This window comes from Etheostoma cragini, chromosome 4, assembly GCF_013103735.1.
Source record: "Etheostoma cragini isolate CJK2018 chromosome 4, CSU_Ecrag_1.0, whole genome shotgun sequence".
Taxonomy (NCBI): Eukaryota; Metazoa; Chordata; class Actinopteri; order Perciformes; family Percidae; genus Etheostoma; species Etheostoma cragini.
The window spans coordinates 3771808-3795919 of NC_048410.1; the positions used below are offsets into that span (position 1 = coordinate 3771808).

The 24112-nt window shown below is 40.0% G+C and overlaps 1 protein-coding gene across 1 annotated transcript in view; it reads right to left on the reverse strand.

Moving 5' to 3' along the window:
• The window catches only part of LOC117942798 (integrin alpha-5-like), a 42263-nt gene that overhangs the window by 12531 nt on the left and 5620 nt on the right, over positions 1-24112 (reverse strand). The window contains exons 2-19 of the mRNA XM_034868473.1: positions 22659-22783; positions 20591-20691; positions 19682-19805; positions 18965-19026; positions 18735-18780; positions 18492-18617; positions 16607-16651; positions 16311-16354; positions 16150-16206; positions 12271-12323; positions 9389-9597; positions 7581-7772; positions 7452-7497; positions 7249-7362; positions 5725-5780; positions 5042-5199; positions 3945-4082; positions 682-749 (exon numbers count right to left, since the gene is read on the reverse strand). Coding sequence (XP_034724364.1) covers positions 682-749; positions 3945-4082; positions 5042-5199; positions 5725-5780; positions 7249-7362; positions 7452-7497; positions 7581-7772; positions 9389-9597; positions 12271-12323; positions 16150-16206; positions 16311-16354; positions 16607-16651; positions 18492-18617; positions 18735-18780; positions 18965-19026; positions 19682-19805; positions 20591-20691; positions 22659-22783 — 1764 coding nt within the window. The remainder of the gene's footprint in view (positions 1-681; positions 750-3944; positions 4083-5041; positions 5200-5724; positions 5781-7248; positions 7363-7451; positions 7498-7580; positions 7773-9388; positions 9598-12270; positions 12324-16149; positions 16207-16310; positions 16355-16606; positions 16652-18491; positions 18618-18734; positions 18781-18964; positions 19027-19681; positions 19806-20590; positions 20692-22658; positions 22784-24112) is intronic.

The window sequence follows — 24112 nt, forward strand, 5'->3', positions numbered from 1 at the left end:
AAAAAGCAGTCAATCAAGATGTACTTGTCAGACTGCAGGTGGAAAGTGGACTACCCACTACCCAGGGCCCTCACGTGAGGAGGGCCCAAAAAGATGTGAGAGTGAATAGATGTGGATGTGGTGAGGGCCCATAGAAAATGCCTTTCTACAGGGCCCAGGACTTTGTGCTGTGCCCCTGCTTGTACTGAAGCATTTAGCAGCTATAAAGGCCACCATGGTGGCCGACAAGTGGTGGAGACCAAAAACAGAGCTAAAAGGAAAGTGAATATGGGACTGTCATGTTTAGGTAACATTACTCCTAATGGATTTTAAGATTAGAGCTTGTTCTGTCTCCCTCAAGTGGCCAACATAACTCAATTAATACTGCTATAAACAGCATTCCCTATGCTTTGGCAATACTTTTGCTTGTGGTACCAATAATTTGTGGTATTTACTTTGTCCATCCAGCCAAGACTGCAACTGCTGCTAATGCTAAATATGCAGTTCTTCTTAATGTGTTAATTCCATCCTAAGCAGAAACATAAATGCATCACTTATCAAGAGGAAAGACCCACCAGACACATGGCAAATGTAGGAGCTTTCCTTATAGTTTAAATTTCTGTTGTGTTTCATCAGTCACAGACGGGACAACAAACTGTAGCAGATTGAAAAGCATGACTGGAAGGTTTTAGTTCCTCTCACCCATAAACAGCCAGCTTGAGGTCAGGGACGCAGATGTTGTCCTCTCCACAATCCAGTTGAATCTGGGCCTGAGAAAGAAAGATAGATAGAGGTAAATGGAAGCAAGAGGGAAGAGCGAGGGATGGTTATGACAGGTGAAAGAGAGAGGGGTATCTTGGAACAGAGTCCAGAGGTAAGGAGAGAGAAAGCTTTTGAGGAAGAGGATGTTTACAGAAGCCAGCCCACTAGATTCAAGATTTAATGAAAGGATAAGAGAGGATATAGACTATACATCTCCTCCATGTATGCACAAAACTGTAACAATATTTGCAACAACCAGATGCCAAGAAGTTGTGTGAAAGCAGCATCCTTTCATGTTTGCTGGAGTAATATGTGCTTGACATGTGGGAACAAAGAAAAGGAAGATTAAAGAAAACATTGTGAAGGTTTATAAGAATGAAAGGATGATAAATTCCATTTAAACAAGTATTACATTTTTGTGGAAAAGCCTCATCACAAAGAGTGAAAACCGAAAAAAGAGAGCAAGGCTTAATCTGCTCTATAGTCTTTCATGACAGATGATTTGGTGAAAACCACAGTAAAAGATAAATGTACTTTGATTTGGCGGCATTGTCTTTTCCAGTGTGTCCCTAGAGATTTTTGCTTTATTCTCTCTTCTCTTCTTTTCTGTCTTCACCATTTCTCCCATGTTGATCCATATAGTGTCCGTGTTGCCATACCCTCATCTCTCCAACATATGGGAAACATTAGATTCCAAAAGAACGCTACAGAGAGCAAAGAATCAGTCTGGCAATGGTTAACAGTGTCTCAGTGGAGATTCCTCATTCGAGTCCTATGGTTTTGCATCTCCTCAGGACTCAAGAAGCCAGAACACCAGATATGCACGCGCGCTCACACACAATCTGAAAAAGACTTACTAAGATCAAGTGATGACTCCCAACTTAACTTTCCTTCCCTTCTGACCACTTTTAATCTCTTTTTCACTTTCATCTCTTCATCTGCCTATACTTTCCCTCCAGCTCTTAAAGGCATATTCCCACTGTTGGCTTGTTGGTCAACTCCAACATATGAAAATCTTGAAAACAGAGGCATCAAAATCATTCGTGGTAGACCACTGACTATATGGTATAAAAAACATGTGCAAGTCATTGCCAAATGAGTTGCTACAAAGTTAATTAAGACTATCAGCTCCACACAACTCTCTCTGTATTTCTAAGTATGTCTATGTTCAGAAGATTGTGTCGTCCGGCGTCTTTCGCACGCAGAAACTCAAGTGAACATGATAGACTCTTCTGAAGAGTCCCATCATGTTTCTGTAATACCTACGTGTTCTCCTTGGCAACTAACAACTGCGTGGAAGGTGGGGCGAGGGTGCATGCTCTATCACGGAAGGCTTGTATCATGTGGACGTGCCGACAATGTTGTTATAATTAATTAGAATTCCTCATGGGGGCGACAGAAACTACGCACTATAGCTTTAAACGTTCAGTGACTGCAGGGCACTGCTTATTACTGAATCTAAATTAAGAAATGTTGTAATAGTTAAAATATAGACAATTAGCGCTTGGGAATGGTTTCATCAAATAGTATCTGCACTAATAGTGTCTCATTATGTAGCCGGATTGGCTCAGTGGGTAGCTCAGGCATACACATACTGAGAGGTTTATGCATAGGATTGGACATTGGAGACAGAGCATCAAGTAAAATATGCTAATTGTTTTGCATGGAGCCTAGTGTCACTTTACACAATGTAAACTGAGCATAAAGCATCAGGGTCCACAGTCTATTGGGAACAGGGATAGTGTTGTCATCACTAACTGATTGAAAAAGCCTGTTGGGCCCCTTCACATACTAGAAAGAGAAGGGAGAACAGCAACAGATTTAACAACAGACAATTTAAAGTGTTGCCTTTAAGGCTGAAAGAAGTTGGTGTATTCGGTTAAAAACAAGTACATGATGTACACACTCCCGTAGCCACATCAAACTCACTTCACCTTATATCACTCACATAAACATGTGCACGTTTTCAGGCTTTGGCTCTTGCCTGGTGGAGGCGACCACTGGCAACATACATAAACAAACCACAACCAGATGTCTGCGAGCTGAGCGCCGCCCCACCCAAACGGAGCTGTCAGTCCTCCCTCTGTGTTTTTGCAGAGGCATGACTCGCCAGTCCTCCATTAAGCTTCCAACTCTTCACATAGGAAACAAAAAACACTACCAATGGAACCAGAGGGCAGTAATCAGATCAAGCTCTACCAGGGCTGACCCTTGACTTCTGAACATATGGGATCCGGCACATTAGATGGGCCTTGTACATTTGATGGTTTTAAAATGGCGGCCGATAACCACCTTCTTTGCTATTCAAATAAATGTCCTGCGTGCAAAATGTAAACGGTGGAATATGTGCTGTGGTATGTAGGGGGAAGTTAAATTAGTGTATTACAGAAAACCACTGTGTAAGTAATCACCATTCATACGTGATTTAGTTTGGTACCGTGTTGTGAAAATGTTGATCATGCCATCTGTTATGCTCACTTTCCACTGGTATTTGCTGTGGTGACTATATGTTTAGTTCATGACATGCAGGGCATGTGGCCACATAAGTGTCGTGGTCGGGAGATGTTCAGTGTGGTAATGTAATATATAGATACAGTTTACAACTCTACACAGATATATACTTCATATATTCGTGAGTTGAACGCCCAAGAAGATTTGCAAGAGAAAATTGCTTCATGGATTTCCAGGTTAGACATTTAGGGAAGATTTCTCAACCAACCTCCATATTTCTGACATGCATTTGTTGCCCATCATGTTTACACAGCATACACAGTAAATGCTAAGCAAGATTACTTTTAATTATTATAGCAATAGCCAAATCTATCATTTTGTTTCACCTACAGGCTAGGGCGTAATTTCCACTCGGGACTTCAAATCGAAAACATGCTTATGGTGGACAACCTGTTTTTCTAAAGATGCTATTTTTCAGGTTCACAGCAAACCTATTTTAGTTTGTGATCCAAAAGTATGTCAGTGTTTATTGCCACTACAGAAAGAATCACACAACAGTATACTTCTGGCTAAACAATAATAATGCTTCATGTGCAAAATGTAAAGCAAAAGTTAGAAAATAATTAAAAATACGCACTGAAAGCGTCAACTATACGATGAAAAACAATCATTTGTAAAACAGTACGCACTGCGGACCCTTTATGTGACTAAGGTTTTGTGAATCATTTTGTATCCTGCGTTAATGTACATACCTTCTGCTCTATACGCTGTTCCGTCTCATAATTCAGGATTGGTCTGAGGCCATGCTGGTCCACTGGGGCATGAGGATCCAGACTGAAGTTAAGGCTGATGAAAATGGGAGAAAGTAAATCCCGAAACTCTTCTTCACCCTGCAATAGAGATAGATGCAGCTATGTGAGTAACTGATGTGAATGACACAAATCCATGTGTTGTCTTATGTTGTCTTTATGTCTGTTGTCTCCTAGAACTGATAATGTGATACCGGTGTATCAATATCTCTTCTCAAGACAGATATACAATATTGTTTTTTTCGTTTTTTTTGGGGGGGGTAGGGGGGGTGTGATCACGGAAAAGCTTGTGTATTGTGGATGCGCCAACAGTTTTGTTGTCACTACTTACAATTCCACATGAGGGTGACAGAAACTACGAACTACAGCTTAAACAAATTGAAAGCAGATTTTAAAGCAAGTATTGGCCTCGATGCAGGAGTAAGACTGTTTCAGTTTCTCTATGATGAATTCTGTTTAACCAGCCACAACGATATGGCCTCTTTAAAGAAAGACTAAACGGAAGAAATGGTGTTCAAATATAAGTGTTGACTGACAGGTGAGTAGAATGGTTGGCAGTTTTTACTCAAACCATCTCTTAAACTGTCAAAGAGCAAAGTGCTCTGATCATTATGCCCTTACAATGAACATGTATACACATGACAAAAGTGTTTTTGGCGGACATGCACTTTGATCAGAACACCACTGAGTGATGTGAAGATTGGTACTGTACTGGTTTCCCCTGAAATAGCACTTTAAACAGCAACTTCAAACCCTGTTTATTAGGAAATGACTTTAACCTTTGTTCTGCCGGCAAGTTAATTACGTTCACCTGGTGCTGGAGATGCAACATAGTCTCTGATTAGATGGCTTGCATGAAAACCAGTGGGGCCCTGTCTCCTGAGGGCCAAGATTAAGCACCGGAAAATTAGTTGAAGATATATAAGGCCTATAGTCTTGAATGATTGGCCTAAGATATAGTAGGTGCCCAATATGTGTATGTCAGTAAAAAATTAAAATTTTGGAAACTAGAGGTATGAAAGACCGCTAGTGGGACTGACCCGCAAATAGATCTTGGTGTCAAAGCACAAGCGTTTTCCATTGGTGAGGCTGAGGGTTTTAAGCAAAATGGGCTGCTGGTTGTCCAGGAACAGAGTCCTCCTGATGGACTCCTTCTGGTTCTGCTTCACACTGTCCAACTGAACCTCCACCACAAAGTCTTGAAAATATAAAGGCACACACACACACACACACACACATGGTAAGAAACAGTGAATACGTACATCGTCTGTGGCTGTTTTGAACAAAACAATGGATGTGAAATGTATGCATAGTCACACAAACACATATTTGCACAGATTTGTGTATACATTCATGCCTCACCACATGCAAATGCAGACACATACAGTGGTAAACTGTGTTATGTTAAAGCCTCTTTGCTTTCTGTGCATTATACAAAAAGAGGGCAATGCTGCCCACATGACAACAACTATGCAGAGTACAGAGACAATACACACCCGCGCACTTAAATAAACACACACACTTTTCTAAACTGTCGGAGCCCACCAAGTTACCCAGTGTTTACAGGATAGTTCTTTTATCTTGATCTTAACTTCCAAATTGACCACAGTGAAGTCCAGAATACTTGGCTGCACAAAGAAAGCAAGGTAATAGGTACCATGTGTGTGTGTGTGTGTGTGTGTGTGTGTGTGTGTGTGTGTGTGTGTGTGTATGTGTGTGTCACCTAGATGAGAGGGGTGGTGCTTCCCATTAGCCAGCAGGCAGAAATCAATGCTGACACTGGAAATTAAACACAGACAAGGATATGGAGGAAAAACACGTAGTATTGAGCTTATATAGACATGATAACACTCATTTGAGGTATTTCTGTATATATTAAATTTCATTAAAATGTATAATCTTTAAGATTTTCATGAAATCCAACCCCATGTTTGATACAATGGTCCAGTATATGTAATCCAGCATTGTTTGCCATTTCATCTCACTAATTTCTCACTGTGTTGTTGAAGCTCTGCTCATACTTCTAGACAGACATGGATGTGGACAGCAACGAACGTGTTACACACATGCGCACTAGAAAAAAAAGTTCAAAAGAAAACGGAAAAAAAGGGTGTGTGACCACTTAGCCGTTGGGTGGTGTTCGGGTCTGTGGGACCTGTTTTCAATATTTGCTGAAAGGAAAAATATGCTATTTATAATTTCTTCTAACTCAAACTTATATGCCTTTGGTCATTTTCTGTGAGGAACATAAACAATAACTTATTTACAATGACTGCACACGGTACACCCCCCCTACAAATAACTAATACATATGAAGTGTTCGTGTCTGAGTGTAGGTGTGCCCAGGAATGTTGTCTTTCTGCACATGCTGTTAAGCTATTATTACCACACAAAGTTACACCTGTTCTGATAAGTTCTAAGAAATAAGAATGTCCTTATTTTCTCACAGAAAAAGAAAATGATCATATGATCATAAATGTGATCTCAGAAGGGTAAATGGCAAATATGAAGTATAAATGATGTCAATATAATTGGTAAGTCAATCTGTTCACATAAATTGTTGTTGATGCCAAACAATATCTCTTTCATATCAAGAAAGAAAAAAAATGTATAACCATTTTCCAACCTTTTTTAATGTAACTAACTAACTGCAACTATAACTGCATTAAACACTCCACCTTTCATCTTTCCTTAGGACTCCTCCACCTTTCTCAGCTCCCTTCATCTCTTTTGTTACCAAGGCAGCGAAAACACCAATAAACATAAAAACATGACTTGTATCAAACTGCAGGGCAGATACTTAAACAGCAGCCAGTTTAGGCAAATGCCTCTTACGGCAGTCTAAAAATGTTCCACATTTAATACGACGGTTAAACTGAACTTGTTGAAATAGCTTAATTGAGATGGAAAGTGGGGTGAATTTTCCTTTTTTTCCCACTGGATCTAAGAATACTGTGTAGTTCAGAGCGGCTTGGATAGGATACTGGCAAACATGAAGTCATTTGACATTCTCGTGAGGCACAGTTTGGAAAGCTGAAACTGAATTAATGTGTGTGTTACATAACATTTGCAAGACTTTCCATGTTCTGTTATTTTCAAGAGCTCTTAATCTACTCGTGAACTCCTAAGCTTTTCATTAAATCATTAAAGATAATTCCGCTACAAGGACAAATACTGTTTGTAGGATCAAAACGTCAAAAAGTGTATAATCTTCCTATTAAGATGTAAAGTGTTTTGGCGTCCATACCAAGAGACAGCAATGGTTTCATTTTCTGTGATCAGCTCACAAGTCTTCTCCTCCTGGTTGAACATGGTCGGCTGCACTGTAAGAGACGCACTGGCACTCACGATTGGCCGAGCCCTTATTCAAGAGACACACCATGAAAGAATAGGAATAAAAAGTATGGGTCTAATGCATTTTTTACTACACTTGTACATGCTTTAACATACCTGTATAGCACTGCTTTATCAACCCCGAAAGCTCCAACAATCAGATCTGCATGAGGGGAGAGTAAGTCCAGTGAAGATATCAGAGAAGAGGATGAAGTGGTTATAGACGCCTGGTGAAGAATTATCTACCTGGATAGCCGTTGTGATCCAGATCTTTGTTGCCTCGCAGGCTGAAGCCAAAGCTGACTGGGAAAGAGCTGGAAGCCCATTGGCCATTGAGAGTCTGGGAAGGCGTGTCCAGCAGTCCTCCAGCGTGACCATTATAAATGAGAACCAATCCATGCTGCTCATCTCCTCCATAAGGACAGCCGATGGCCATGTCTGATTGTAAACAGCAACAACACGCCACTGTAAATACTGTATGTATAAGCCATATAACCCCAGTGAGTCCAGCACAATGTACTTAAATTCCTCATAAACAACAAGTGTGGCAGGCCATGGTGGAACTAGTGGTTTTGCAGCTTTGTTCTTTGATGATTTACTTCTTTAGACTTTGGTTGATTCCTGATCGAATAAAACACTCTTTCAGTACATGAGTAGGTTGGAATAGTATCTAAACTGGTTTAAACATGTGTTGAAACATTAATCAAAAGCCTTTTTGATCTTTGATTCAGTGATTTATCAAATTTAAAAAGAAAAGCCAAACATTTGCTAGTTTAAGCTTCTCCAATTTGAGGATTTGCTTTTCACTGCTTTCTATTATTGTAAATTGAATATCTTTCTCTTTCCCCTCTTAATTTCCCCCGTTATTAGCATAACTTTGTCATAAAATAAACTATCAATAAAGACTGCAAATAATAATTATTTTAATATTGGATAACACTGCTGATCATCCATTTTGTGCATAATTAAGTGTTGATTGACTAATTATTGCAGCTCTCGTTCTCATCAATTAATGAGGAAAAAAGTCAATAAGTTGAATAATAATGAAATAATCGTGAGTTGCAGCCCTAATTTAAAACATCACGCCTCAGGAAAATACTCCAGTGAGTTTATACTAATGACACTTTCACTTTAAACGCAGGTAAACCTCACCTACGTTGCACAGAGTGGAATCAGAAAAGTTGTGATACATTAGACCTTCTTATAAAGATTTAGTTAAATACAAACAGTTAACTAAATGGTAGTCTCGCATTGCCAGACCTTCCTCCACAGCGCTGCGGAGGAGGGTCTGGCTAGGCCACACAGCATTCGGGGAATGGGAGAAAATGTGCTTTGATTTATAGAACGGTGCCATTGCAAAATAGCTTCGGGAAGAAATGTTATTGTGCATCTAAGGCAGCGAGCTCTAGAACAAAAATGACTGACGGGTGTGTTATGAGAGTTTTACACAAAAACATACATATATATATATATATATATATATATATATATATATATATATATATATATATATATATATATATATGTATATAATTTCGTTGTTGATTCTTGCTCTAAAGCAGGGGTCTTCAACGTTTTCCAGGCCAAGGACCCCCAAACTGATGGCGAGATGGAGCGGGGACCCCTAATTATATATATTGTATAAAATTGTGTTATATCAAACTGAAGTAAGTAAGTAATGTCTATTACATATGGAGTAATGTAACGAAAGTAATTTCGCCCTGGGATTATTAAAGTATTTCTGATTCTGATTCTGATTCCTCGTTGATGGGACAGGTGTTGTGAATGAAACGGTGCCCAGCTTGAAAAAGGTCCTGTGTGTCGCTGAATGTGTGCACTGATGACTGAAAGACATCTTCTGCCTCCATTTGTCTGTTTACTACAGTGTGTTGAATTCATGTTAATGTGTATTTAAAGACATTTCAATTAGTGGAAAATATTCAAGGGGCGGGGGGGGACTTAAAAAAAAAGTCTAATCAACCAAAACTGTCGCAACCCCCATGCAGTACCCCCTGTTGAAGACCCCTGCTCTAAAGGGATGTGGCAACCCTTACCGTTGAATCCATCCTGGTTGAGATCCCCTAGCGGAGCGAGTGAGGTGCCGAACCTGCTGAAGGCCTGTTGACCCAGGAGGTGGGACTGGCCTGGCTCCAGCAGCAGAGGGCCTCTCTGGAGGTACACATACACCTTACCCAGCTCCTCCAGACGCCCATTGATCCCTCGACGCATGAACATTGGAGCTCCCACCACCAAGTCATCCAATCTGGGGGGGGGCAAGAAAAGGCATGAGACAAATCCTGGAGGTGAAGAGGGAACGAGAAGGGGAACTACTAAAGATATAGACACAAGACAAAGCAACATAGAGCCAAAATGTCTTATTAAGCACATTTGGTTTTATTTGGTAAAGCCTCTGAACACCCACACAGGTGATCTTAGTTATTCTGGTTTATAAAACTTCTGCTTTTGGTTGAAGGTGGGCCGGAGCTCAGATGGAAATTTATTAGGTCACAAATCTTTTCTACCAATGAGAACAATAACACTGTAATATGTCAATCAGTCTAAACACACCCACACAGTCCTGGAAACAGGTCCAATCAGACAGATTAACTAAAAACACCTGTGTGGGTTTCAGGGCCTTTTGATGTTGAAAAAAGGCTCTTATTGCACACTGTCTGACTGTATCATAGTATGTTCTACATTCATTTGTTCCAACTTCTTATTGAAGCTAGGTGATGTTTACACTGACTGAAATGTCCATGGTTAATCAATAAGAAATATCCTGTATTTCTTGTGTATCATTGTATACACGTCTCCCCTTTATACAGCCAGACCAAACTGGTATCTGTGAAAAGTTCATGATCTCCACTAGTATCTACAGTAAAATAATGTTTATGAAAAACAACTAAATAAAAGCATAGACACTACAACTACCAACACATTACATGAAACAGTAAAACTATTCCATGAGCATTTTCAATTATACAAGTCAAATTTTAGAACCCCTAAACCGGAGACAGTTGAAAACATTTCTGACCCCGTTTTGGTTTGGTATCTCCATGGTTTGTTGCAGTCTCAACTGCCGCAAACAAAAATTTGGCAACGCCAACAATGACGCCAAAGTTTCTACGCCTGATTAAGTTTTATTACATCATGGCGTCTAATTCTCCAAGGCTAAGCTAAAAACATTACCATGGAGACTACGAGCAACGAGCAGAGTATAAATGTTACCTCCTGTTTACCCCAGCCCAGAACATTGATGAGATATGCGGTTTGAGCGTGTTAGTTTAAACGGACATTAGTTATTCTACTGGAGCTAAAAACCCTTGTGTGCATGGAGATCGCTTTTGACTTAAAACTCTGCTTCAAAACCAAGATGTAGCAAAACCAATGTATACTTACCAGGAGAAATCAGTGTTGTGCTCATCAAAATATTACTCCGACATTTCCATGGCAACATTTTAACTTCCAGAGTTGAATCAAAAATGTGTGTATTCATGAAAATAAATCACGAACAACAGTGGAACACACAGGAACTTGAACTCAACCCCTGCATTTGCAGAAGCACTCCAACATATTAAAGCAAAGTGATTCATTGAATTAAATGAGTTTATCTGATTTTTACAACGCTCTGGAGTAAACTGTAATTAGACATTTATGAATCATCTTTGCCAGGGAGTTGGTGAAAGGGAAGTTTGCGTACGAAGTAGCTAAATGTGTCGATGGAAAATTAGTTTTTTCCAGAAGACTTTAGTAGATCTTACATTGAGCTCGCAAGGCGGTTTTGTGTTTGTGCGGTATTTATTCAATTTGGGAAATCCCACAATCTCTACAAAGCTAAGGCCAGCGCAAGTTTGCTGGCTGACTCGGCAGGGACTAGAAATCATCTGTTGCTTTTTTAGTTTGAGAGTGAATTGCCCCACATTATAAATCCAGTTGGAATGTATCTTTTTTGTTTGTTGGTAACGTCATTGTTGGCAAATAAAATACTCTTTAGATGGCTGCAATGCAAAGACAAAGGATTATTGGGACTGAGCCTCCTTCAATGGACACAATATACACACAATGATGCCGGAAAAGAGCAGAAAGCTTCATTAGAGACTCCCTCCACTAGGCTTACGCTCTACTCAGACACAGACACTGCAAATACAGACTCAGACACAGCAGAACTGACAGTATGACTACGGATAAAACACGGTTCCATATCTGTCAAAATTAAACACTGAACAATTCATTGTGATTAAATGTGCAATAAGCCTCACAACCTAACTCTACTGGTAAATACTAATGTGCAATATTTATGCACGTTACAAATGCAATACGCTCCCATAGTTGTATGCTCCAGTTATAGTATTCATGACTTATATTTTTTGTACTTTTGCATTATTATACAGTATCTAAGTTTTTTTGTCTTATTTTATTTGAATGTATTTACCTTTTACGATATTTTAATATTTTAGTGGGTGTGCTTTACTTTTCTTTAGCCCTCACTCTTTTAACTATTTTTACTTGACTCATAGAGCCTGCACAAGAACCTCTATGTGCCTGGACTGTTTGGTGTATGCACGAAAGATGGAAATCTTGAAATAATAATTTTTATTTTAAAGGCTAACCGTACACTGATACCTTTTCCTTTTAATTTTGTGCCTCTGCCAGGTTTAGGGAAGTGAAATTGACCAATGGAGCACTGAGAGGACAGAATGAGAGTACAGAGTATTTTCAGACATTACCATGACACATTAGAGAGTGACAGGGTGACTGAACTGAAGCATGGGGAACTTCCAAAAAAGTCCCACGTTATTTCAGTGACCTCATCCTTCATTTTTAGTGTCTTGTTTTAGCTCACATGTCTCTCCCTTCTCTATCTTTTCACCCACGTTGTCTCCCTTTCCCCATTTTTCTTGCCACCATCTGTCTCACCGTCGCCCCGTCCACTCACCCATCGTTGTTGATGTCGGTGACTGCCACTGCGTAGCCGAAGTAGGACCCCATCTGGAACACATTACAAACAAGACCTGGTTAGCCTGTAATCACACCACATAGTGTGCATAGATCCATTTCTTTTCTTTCATTTTCTTTTTTTTCATGTCCTATTTCTCTTTTGTCCCCTCCATCACCACCCCCAGAAGCTTTCCTCAATCTCTCAATCCCACAATCCCCTGGGGTCTCCTCTTTTTCCTTTTCATGGAGCTCAGTCTTAGAGCTTCTGTAAGCTTGAGGAGAGGTAGGGGGTCCTTAAACACCTTTAAAACTCATTTAGATGAAATACTCATGGGGCTTGGGTTTTCCGGTTTAATTCCAGAGCATGTACAATAAATTAGGGTCACGTTACAACCTTGGGTGACTCTCACTTCAAAGTGATTCGTAGGTACGCAGAAAGGAGTTTGGAGACCCTTGTGAAAAACAAGAATATTGGGATTGTCTTCATATACATGGCACATGCAAAACAGCTCACTTCAACGTATATCAAACCGAGGCTCAGGACAAAGTTCAAATTTCCTGCTTTAACAGATTCATTTACACTCTTAGAAATGCAATCAACACTTCCTATAGGGCTTAACCACCAGGAAAGTTCATCTGAGGAGAGATCAGCAAGATAAGAAAAGACCAATTTAAACAGTTATGAGCCATGTTTAGGAAGTGCCTGCTTTCTTCATGAAAGTTGTAGTTTTAGTAGTTAACAAAATGGCAGATAAAGAAATCTCTTGAAATAATCACCTTTGGTGTAAAGGCTTGACACATTTTTTTAATGCTGTATCTCTGCCAGGTTTACTGAAGTGAAATTGACCAATGGAGCACTGAGAGGACCGAATGAGAGTACAGAGTATTTTCAGACATTACCATGACACATTAGAGAGTGACAGGGTGACTGAACTGAAGCTTGGGGAACTTCCAAAAAGTTACACGTTGTTTCAGTGACCTCTGCCTTCAGTTTTAGTGTCTTGTTTTACCTCACATGTCTCACACTTCTCTATCCTTTCACCCAAGTTGTCTCCCTTTCACCATTTTCTTTGCCATCATCCGTCTCACCGTCGCCCCGTCCACTCACCCATCGTTGTTGATGTCGGTGACTGTCATTGCGTAGCCGAAGTAACATAAATCAAACTGAGGCTCAGGAAAAAGTTCAAATTTCCTGCTTTGCCATACATTCATGCTCTTAGAAATACGATCAACACTTCCTGTAGAGCTTGACCACCGTTAAATGTTCATCTGAGATCTCATCTGAGGAGAAATCAGCAAGCTATGAAAAGTTGCCCCACAGACCAATTTCAACAATCATGAGCCATATTTAGGGAGTTACTCCCTCCCTTACATACTATATACTGTATATCATATCACTCAACCTGAGTATAAAGTTTGTAATTTAGACACAACTTGGAATTTTAACTAAATGGAAAATCGCTGAACAGAGAAAATAGTGTATACTGGCAAAACAAATGCCAAAACTTGCACAAAGCCCCTGTGTTGTGTTTTCACAGCTGACTTTGACTGCACAGTCCAAGCCCCCACAGAGAGCAGAGAGTCCATCAGCCAGGAGTTTACCTCAGATCACTCTCACTTTGACTTAACAGTTTACTCAGAGCCCTCCGCCCTGAGACTGACACCTCTGAGCAGTCACTGATGACCTCCCACACTAAACACACACACACACACACACACACGCTTCAGTGTGTGTGTGTGTGTGTGTGTGTGTGTGTGTGTTTAAAGTAATGAGGAGAATGTGACTTTCCATCTTGTTTTTAACATTGTTTTCCACAATTTGTTTGGCTGGTACTGTTTAAGTTATGCTCTCTTCTTCTTATTATTATCAGTCCATGAATCAGAAAATAGTAACAGCCATACAATCAATTTTCACCATGTTTTTAGGAAGACAATTTCATACAAATCAGGCTATATGCACAGTCCTACTACTTCCCCAGTTGATTACTTAAGGTAAGACAGTTGTTTTTTTGCATGACAAGTTTTGGGAAATGCTATGTTAAAATCTGCAAATGAGGCATTATGTACTGCTAACCTTTGGTGAGTTAAGGAGAAGTATAAAGCTACAAATAAACAAAGTGAAGTAAAATTAAACACCTAAATGTGTATTTTGGATTTTTTTCCTTACACCAGCCTGAAAGAAGACATGCACTGTCATGCACTGGTCAAAATTGACCAGTGCATGAATACATTTTTTTTTCTTGTAGTGTCTTGTCTTGACGACACCTAACTAGACAATAACCACCACCAACTGTTAATTTTTGTGAATGTTCAACTACTAATATTCACATGACAGTAGTTGATGAAAATGGAGATTCATTTGTTATTTGTTTTGCAGAGCGGGTGACCCCCTTGAGTTTGACCCATCCACCACCCCAACCAACCTCCATATGCAGATTTTGTGCCTTACATACTACTCGCTAAACCCTGTGTAGCTGCTGCTCTCCCCAGTACGTCATACAAACACGCAGGGCACCTTTTTCGTCCCTTTAGACGCTGACAGCCACTGTTCAAACATTCGTATTTTATAAGTTGTGAGAAGGAGTGAGAACGGGTTGGAAATACAGAGAGTGTTATGTGGAGCTGATAGTTATAATTAGCTTTGTAGCAACTAATTTAGCAATGGCTTAAATGTAACGAACGTTCATCAGAATCAAAAAGGAAGGCTTTAAAGGCTATTTTAAGAAATGTGAATAAGAGCTGGTAACACATTACTTAGGTTACGTTAGCTAGCTCAGCTGAGTTACCATGTAAATTACTCTAATCTGACCATGCGTTACTATTTCCAGACCAGTAATCAGATTGAAGTTATCTAAGGTACTGTGCGTTACTACAGTATTTTTGTCATTTTCCTTAGTAAAAATATATATTTTTGCCTTCATCTTGCATCTCGGGGAGTGAAGTCACGTATGCGACAAGTCACGTTTTCAGCATGTGGACATTTCACAAACGTGAACAACATTGGAGGGAGGAAAGAGATGCATGTTTTGTGGCTAGAAATAGAGTCGCTGTTTTGAGTTAGTGTCAGCTAAAGATGTCATATTAAGGTTCGTTGTACACTCTGTGCTGGTGGTGACAAAGTGCTATCAAGCTACAAAAACACTACATAAATATTTAAGAGAGATTTGGAGTAGCAGCACTGCAGTCAAACATACAGAGCAAGTCCCAGGTGGTGCAAAGAAGAGAGCACGAGGTCTACCATCAGCCAAACAACAAAAGCTGGACTAAGATGCAAAACAAGGAAGTGGGGGAAAGTTGAAGAAGTTGGTCGGGCAGTATGTTGTAGAGGAAACGCTGCCCTTAAACACGATTGACTCGCTCTCTTATGTGTCACGATAAACAAGAGCCCCACTGCTGTCAACTCCCTCACAGTAAACCAGTTGTCATTTGTATGTTGAGGCGGCGGGGGTGTTGTCGCCAATCAAATATAAAATAAAGTAACCTGTAATCTAACTTTGTTACTTTTAAAATCAAGTTATCTGTAAAGTAACTAAGTTATTTTTCAAAGTAACTATGTCAACACTGGTGTTGACCGACAAGTGCTGCCAGTCTTCTGTACTTCCCAATTTTAAAAGCCTATGCTGAATCATCCAGTACAATACAGTGGCGACAGGAACACTATCCCAGTCTGCTGCTTCTGGGTTTGATGTACAGCTTTTAGAAACCATGAGCTGTGCGTACTGTAAGCATGACCTCTGACCCGGTATAGGTCGTCTCATCACAGGGGACATTCCTTCATCTCCAGCCCTCCTTTACACATGCCACTCTAAATATGTACTCGCATTTAAAAATAGGGGCCAGGCTATTACAGAAAATCTCCAGCCAGATGTTCACATACCTGCTCCCCTGTCAAGTTGAGCATAGACTTCAGATTCCTTCCATTCAATATGGAGACCTATATTGAAATGGACAAAAGTAATTATCAGTGTACTGCTAGTATATACTTTTATGTTTTGTAGACTGTTTGCACTGGACAATTAAAGTGTGAGGACTCCTTACTACACCATACAGCATGAGTCCTTTTGGAACTCCTGTGATGAAATCTGCAAGAAGAAAAGGAAAGTGAAAACGTTAGGAGGGGATCAACTCAAAACACCAAGAACTCTTTACACTCTTTATTAATTATTTGGGTCTCTCAATGTTCTTGCTTCCTGAAAGACTTAATAATCCATCAAAACAGAATTAGTGTGATGAGACTGAGTAGTTAAACATTAGACAGAGCTTGGGATGGGGGGTCAGCAACCCCTGTACTCAGCCATGCATTTGGCTCTCTGTACTGTAAATATGACCCTTACCTTCCTTATCATCCCCACTGAACTCACCACCAGCCACAGAGTAACCTGCAGGATAAATGAAGATTAAAGATGCAGTCTGAAGGAGAGAAAACAGCGGAAAGCCGTGGATATGATGAACGTTTTTATGAAACATGATACAAAACCAAAACTGTTTGAACTTAGAGGGGTTATAATGATAATTATAAGAAGTAATAACAACATGTAGCACTTGTGTATTTTTGCTGTAGTGCTTGTGATTAATGTTAAAAGAAAAGCCTTCACACATTGGCGGTGTCACGTAGCGCTTCATCATTTTCACATCAGCTGACAATCTTAAAAGAGTACTTCACTGATTGAACATCTTCCAGAGCCAATAACCTTTACCTATTTAAAATCGACCTTAATGCAACAAAGTTTTGGTAAGCTCACATTTCTTTCTAACTCCACATCTTACACTACTGGCGATTGAGTTGCATTGTGGGTGAAAGAGGCACCAGGTTTAACTTTATTGGTTTAAAGCTAAATTGAATGGGTAGTCTTTCAAAAAAATTTGATAATAAAACTATTCTTGTGGTCCTTACACCTCCGGCCCCACAGTATTCATTTTTGAAAGAAGTTGACGGACTGTTGATTTTGCTACTTAAAGTTGGGCAAACACATGGGAAAAACAAGGAAAATGTTTTTCCTGAGGGTAGCAGAGAAAGGTCATCAAGTTGCAATAAAAAGCTGATATCCCATTGGGAGCATGAGTGAGCTCAGTATATTTAATGGCATTCTGCTAACTAAATTGTGACATACAGTGTCTCAAGTCATGTCATGAATCATGTTTTCTCTGAAATTTTGTCTTAATAGTGAAACAAGAGGAAAGGTCAAGAGACTGAATATCAACAGCTGATTCATTGCAATCCAAAAGCTCTTTTTCAGTTTTCTGTGTACAACGTTGACAATTTGAAATGAGGGTGGTGTTACCGAGGAGCTCATGTATTGTCCAAACTGGAAATAATTCTTCCTCTGGGGAATGTGATGAGAGAAGTTTAGGTTGATCTTCCAGTTAGTTTTTTTTATTTTGGGCTTTTCATTTTCTTGACAGGGACTTTTTTTAAGTTCTGCCCAAAATGTGGACTTAATGGTGGTGCTAGACAAAAGGTCAGAGGGTGATTAACTCCTCACGTATTAACCTCTGGGAACCATGAACATCCATATCAAATGTCAAGGCATTCTGTTGAGATATGTTGCTCTCAACCAAATCGTTAAAGGTGACATAAAAAACTCACTTTTTCAGTGCTTGTGCACATACATTTGGGTCTCTGGAGTGCCTAACAAAAAACTGTGAAATAAAAACAACCCGGTCAGTATTTTGTGAGCTGCCTTGATTAGAAAATAAATGGATTGGATTAAACAAACCATTCAGATGTGGCTCCCTTTCCTATGTCACATGCAGGTTCATTTGAATATACCGCCTCCCCTACCCTATCTTTGGAAAGAGCAGCCATATTTTTTTGTAAGCCAATCAGGGCCGACTGGTCTTTTTTTTTTTTTTTAGCGACAAGCACTAAAACGTAAACTTTCAGGCAGACATTAACGAATTTAAATGTGTTGTAGTAGAAACCCATAATACAACTACCAACCTGAAAATGAACATGATATGTCTCCTTTAAAAAGAACATTCAGGAAAAGCAACCAACTTGAATCATGAGGTCCTGCTGCCGGCAGGTGTAAAATATATATAATATAATAGAATAACAGAATTAAACATATAGTTGTTGCAGTCTGATGACAGAGGCAAGAGTAGTAGTAAAAGTGGTGTTTGCCATGTCAGTAGCAGCACTACTGTTAGGGTTAGTACATTGTATTAGTAATACATCAAATTTTAATAATATGATTTAACTCTAGTGTACTTCCTTACCCAGGTAACTGTCATCATAGCTCCCCTGCACCTGTCCTGTCTGTATCTGCCCAGCGACTGACAGCAGAAAGTACGAGGGGTAGTAGGCCTTAACAATCTCCTCTGTGGTGGCTGAGATTAGCTGGCCTACGGGACGAATGGGGAACAAAGGGTTAAAATAAGATGTCTGAGTTTTTTAACTCTGAATTGTTCCATTTAACAATCACTCAAAATCCATGGTGCTCCACGTTCTTTCGAGCTCACCTTGCCAGTAAAAGCTGCCTGGTCCTCCAAGCACAACCCTCCCGTCCTGTAACACACAACAGTTGCCAGAGCTGAGGGGAGGAGTCACCAGTTTCATCATGAATTTCAAACAAACTCTGCAAATAGGATGTACACAGCAACATCCACTGCTTACATCGGCCAAAACAAAGACACAGCAACCATGTGATTATGTGAAAACTAGCAAAAACTCCAACAAATATTTATCTTACCTTGGTGAAGTCTGCACTAAATCCCCCTTGGCAATAGCCTTGTCCAACAGGTCCATGTCTTTCTGCAACAATGAAAAGCACAGAACACGGGAAACACTAATAATCATCACGAAAAAAGCTAAACATTTTTTCCTGTTAAGGAGAGAATTATCCAGAGTAATTCTTTTTCGGATTGAAATTGTTCATTGACCCGCCACCTGGATTCTAGCAGTTACAAACAACTGAAGAAGATTTGGCTATCTGGTTCAGCTGAAGAGTATTAAGAGCGGACATCAAAGGTATGCTTCATAAGACAGGCCATGTTTACAGAATATATGCTGTTTTGTTACTATTCAACACACACATATCATACCAGCTGTTAAAATTCCAATTCAAAACGGAAATAAAGGGAGTTTAAATAATTTCTCTTACATTGATCAGGTGGACAGAAACATGATAACAAATGAAAGTAAATTTTCTCTGTGTCTGTTGGATTAACATTTGTTTGCTAACATTCTGGCCATACCCAGCCTGGTTGAATTTCTATTTGCTATAATTAATAACCAACCCTGCCTCTACCTCTGATTGGCTAGTACACGTTGCCTTGGTTGGTTGGATTGGTTGGATTTAGGCATGAGGAGTAAGAATGGTTAGGGTAAGGGTGAGAATACCAGGGTTAGGGTTTTCAATCAAATACACAGTAAGGGGGTGTAGGTGGTTATCATTGCAGTAACTCACCTGTTCGGCAGGGAGCATACTCCACAAACGTCTTGAGACTGTCTACAGAGAGGTAGCAGGTTCCTGTGACATCGGCGAACGGCGCGTCATGTTCTGTCCTCCAGTAATACCTGGGAGCACAAGCCTGGCGAGCACAGACAGACAGAATTGAACGTGACCACCAAAAAAGAACTTGGGAGGGTTGGGTCATTTTTTTTGCTAAACCTAAAAACAAAAGAACATGTGGAAGTTATGGACAAAGCAATGTGTGCTGCGAGGTGCTTTAATGGCCAATAGGTTACATTTTATTAGTCAACTAGACTTTTTGAATTACTATTTTGTTAGAAATAGCGTTGCTCAGTCCTAAATGTTTACATTAGCTAATTTTAAAGCAGCGTCATTTGCGGAAATGTATTTGATTTAATTTTTCATTCATGGGTTAGTGCTCATTTTGTAAACACTCATCCTTAAAAACTGAGTTGTATTCTTTAAAAGTTTACAATAAATGGAAAACCTCAAACTGTGTTAGTATCTGAGGCAATTAGTAGGTTAAATTTAGCGCCAACTGTTCTACCCTGCAATACAACAACAAAACTGTTCCTTTGTTTCTTCTACATGACTTATCAACTGGTGAGGTGGCTAACCTTTTGCCTGAGACCTGTACGTTTTTGCTCTTTTTTGCATCCAGCTAAGTTAGCAAGATATCAGGAATATAGCCAACATTGTTACTGTTGGCATCGTTACATTGGTCGGTTCACAGTTTATAAAGGGACCCAACAGGGAGTCCCAAAAGGCCAAATTATGAAGTTCCTTTTTGCACACCAACAAAATGGATTAATTAAACAAACACTTGTTTGCAAACCATGTAATCACAAAGCATAATGTAGGTAAATTATCCAAACAGACCAACCAACCCTAACCCATTCTTACCAAGATGCTGTTGCCATGGGAACGCACAGTAGCTCCAAACCACTGATGGGACTTGAACTCAACCTGAGTATTCACATTGTTTATAGAAAAGTGACGATCACCTAGAAGAACATAGAAGAGAACAACATATTAAGAGACATATTTAATCAGGCTTGTGCACAGCTTTTTTTTTTTAATGAGGAAATAACTTAAAGCTGTCACACTTTCCTCAGAAACTGGGACATGGAAGAATGTTACAGGTGCTTTTTTAGGTGATGCTTAGTCAAAGATCCCCCTGTCACCAGTCTTTGATTTTGGTGCAGTCAGGGCTTTATTTGACAGCGCTCCCCACATGTTCTTGGCTTTTTACATGGATATTTTATGGCCTTGTTCCTGGTGTCTGGGGTCTTAATCCATCCTTCATGCTATGGCAGACATCAAACAGCTCAAAGGGTCTTGGACCTTTTTGTTACTGTAACTCAAATGGCTGTACTTCAATGTCAGAATCTGTTTTAAGAAGAGGCCCTGGCGGTATGAAGGCAAGGAACAGTGATGAGGGAGGGGGTGGTGGAGTGCTAGAAGTATGTGTGTGTGTGTGTGTGTGTGTGTGTGTGTGTGTGTGTGTGTGTGTGTGTGTGTGTGTGTTTGTGTGTGTGTGTGAGTGTGTGAAGTTTCCAGACAAATATTTTACTTTTGCAGCCTCAGCAGCTTTACACATCACTTTTTTCAACTTGCTGGTATAATAATTAATTAAAAAATTGGATTGTGACCACAAAGCGTTTGAATCAGATAGGTTAGCCACGTTGTCTTAACGCCAGAACACTAAAAAAAGCAAGTTGCTGACTTTGAAATACCATTCACATCTTTTTCCAAGTACTGAATAAAAGTGTGTGATGTTGGCGTTTGATCCTAATGTCTTCTAAATGCAGGATTTCTGTCAAACCTACAGCGAATAAAAACATGTTTGCCATTCAGCATCTTTGAAAGATAACTTTCCAAAAACTGACGTCTTAAATCACACTTAAATATGCCTGTAACTGTACAGGCTTTGGTGGTATAAGTTCTGATATATGCGCCTGCTGACTGTAGCGGAGTGCTGACATTAAACTCTCCAGGCTGTAGCTCAGTGTGCCTGTTTGGTTAATACAGTCTGGGCTGTGTCCTCAAACACACCATGAATCCAGAGGCCTGTAATGGGAAATACAAGACTACTCAATGTACTTTGTAAATGCATGAGCATGTGTTTGTGTGTGTGGGCCTGTGTGTCTGTGTGAACATAAATGTGCCTTTGCATGTTTCTTTTTTCTTAGCTGCATCATGTTTCAGAGGCTGCAGAGACAGTTTGTAAACAGTTTGTAGGTGTGTCTTTGTGTACGCAGAGCGTGTATGGTCACAGCTCTCAGTCTGTGGAAAACGTCATTCTATATCAGCATGCAAGAGCCTAAGATAAGTAGACCCTGTGATCCTCAAACGGTGGTCCTTATCGCTTCCTGCATTTCTGATGGGGTTGATCATTTTTCTGGCAGAGCCGGTAGCAGCCCAGGTCCACTGGGGTCCTTGTCCCTGTAATGACTCTGGTCTAATTAAAGAACGCTTACAACACTGGGCCCGGGTCCAGCAGGAAATCAAAGCTCTGTGAAAACACTGCAAAATACAGCCCATGTCCCAAACTGGAGCCTGTAGTGAGGGGTGCTATGGGGGAAAGCCCAAGTCCCCACTGAAACACCAGAAAGATATTAAAGACATGTTTAGATTAGGAGCTGTATGAAGGCAGGGAGTTGCACTTCTGACCTCAAGGTCAAGCATAGTGGTGCTTTACTACCTAAAGCTTCTCTCAGCTACTTTTATGGCCATTTAGAGACAGCTGAGAGTTTACTACACAGTTCAGATTAAACAGTTTAACAGTAGTGTTGGGAAATTGACATTTTTACAACCTGGAGCAATGTGAGTTATCTACTAACTGCTGTGATTATGATGTAAGGAAAATGCACCCCTTTGGATTTTGAATATTGAGATTGATTTTTCACAGATCACATTTTTATCTACAAAGAGGTCGACAGTCACTTTTAGTCTTTACAAGACACCCTACCTTGCTTGTCAAAGTCGACCATGCTGCAGTTAGGTTCGGCCCACGGGCACAAGTACACCGCTCCTCCTTCAGTGATGTTGGGTTGGCTGGTGTTGGCTTTCGGAGCGCCAATCAAAACACTGATGCTAGACAGCAGAAAGGAAAACAGAATCTTACATTGCGGTGACGGGTTGTGTCAACGGAAAGCCCAAGATTACATAAAGAAACATTTGTTTTGGTAAAAAATCCTATGCATTTCACTTGTCTTATGAAGAAAGTTTTGTCATACACAGAGCTGAAGCAACGCAACAAGTTTTAAACACAAATCTGACATATTATCATCTTATGAAGTTTATTTAGCAGATGAATACCAGCCAGTCTGTCTGCTGTTTGGTGCTGAGCAAAACAGCAGACAACACTGACAAGAGCCATGAGAATGAACCAAAGCGGTAAAGTTGTGTGCTGTAAAAACAATGAGCTGAAAGAAGCTGAAAAACTCAAGTGCTACGGCAGACTGCAATCCCAGGTGGTAATTCTCTGTGCTTTTGTCACTTTCAACCAGTTTTACATTATCAGGGGGTATTCATTATTCATTGTTACTGTATATTTTGCAGCTTTAAAGTTAGCTTGCTACAAAGTTGCTATTGACACAACTACAACAGTTGTCTGAGTGATTAGAAAACAAGTTATTGTTGGGACATGGAACTTATTGTAGCTCTCTTAGGCGTATTGAACCAGAAATTATTCAGACAGTTCAATTTATTCAGTTACTTTTTGTTTATTTTACAACGTTGTCCAGAAAAAGTATTGTCTTTTTCTTGTAATAAATAGCGACTCTTTCGAGTGAAAGGTAGTTCTGCAACTGCAGTAAAAGTACACAGCCCTGTATCAAATTCGTCACGTTTTTTTAATGTCATAACTGCTATTGCCATGCTAGCTACTGTACTGCCAGTTGGCTAGGAAGGTGGTTTTCTGATCATTTATCCTTAGCTCCAAAAAGTTTCAGTCTGCAATTTAATGAATGGCAATAACATACAACAGAGAGAAACAGCGAGATGTATGTGTACATCATGCACGCACTCCCACATGCAAGTGAATGTGTGTATAATGTAAGTGTTTGTTACAAATCAGCTACACTTCAAGGTTTTCAGACAGCCCTGCTAAAAAGGCCTGGCCCAGAGCAAAGGGCACAATTTAAGACATTGGTGACTGATGACATTAGCAGAGATTAGACAGACTCTGTTCTCTTCCCATCCCCCAAAATGTCTGGAGAGCACAAGAGGAATATGTACATGGCTGGATAAGCTTTCCTTAAAAACCACTCACTCCACAGCCACTCAGCCGACCAGGGTGCGGGTTTTCAATGTTCTTCTCTTACAAAAGGCACAGGCCTTTTAACCCACTGCCACCCTCTGTGATCTTTGCACGTGTGGATTTGTAAGAGTAAATTAAAAGCACTTGTACTGAACACTTCA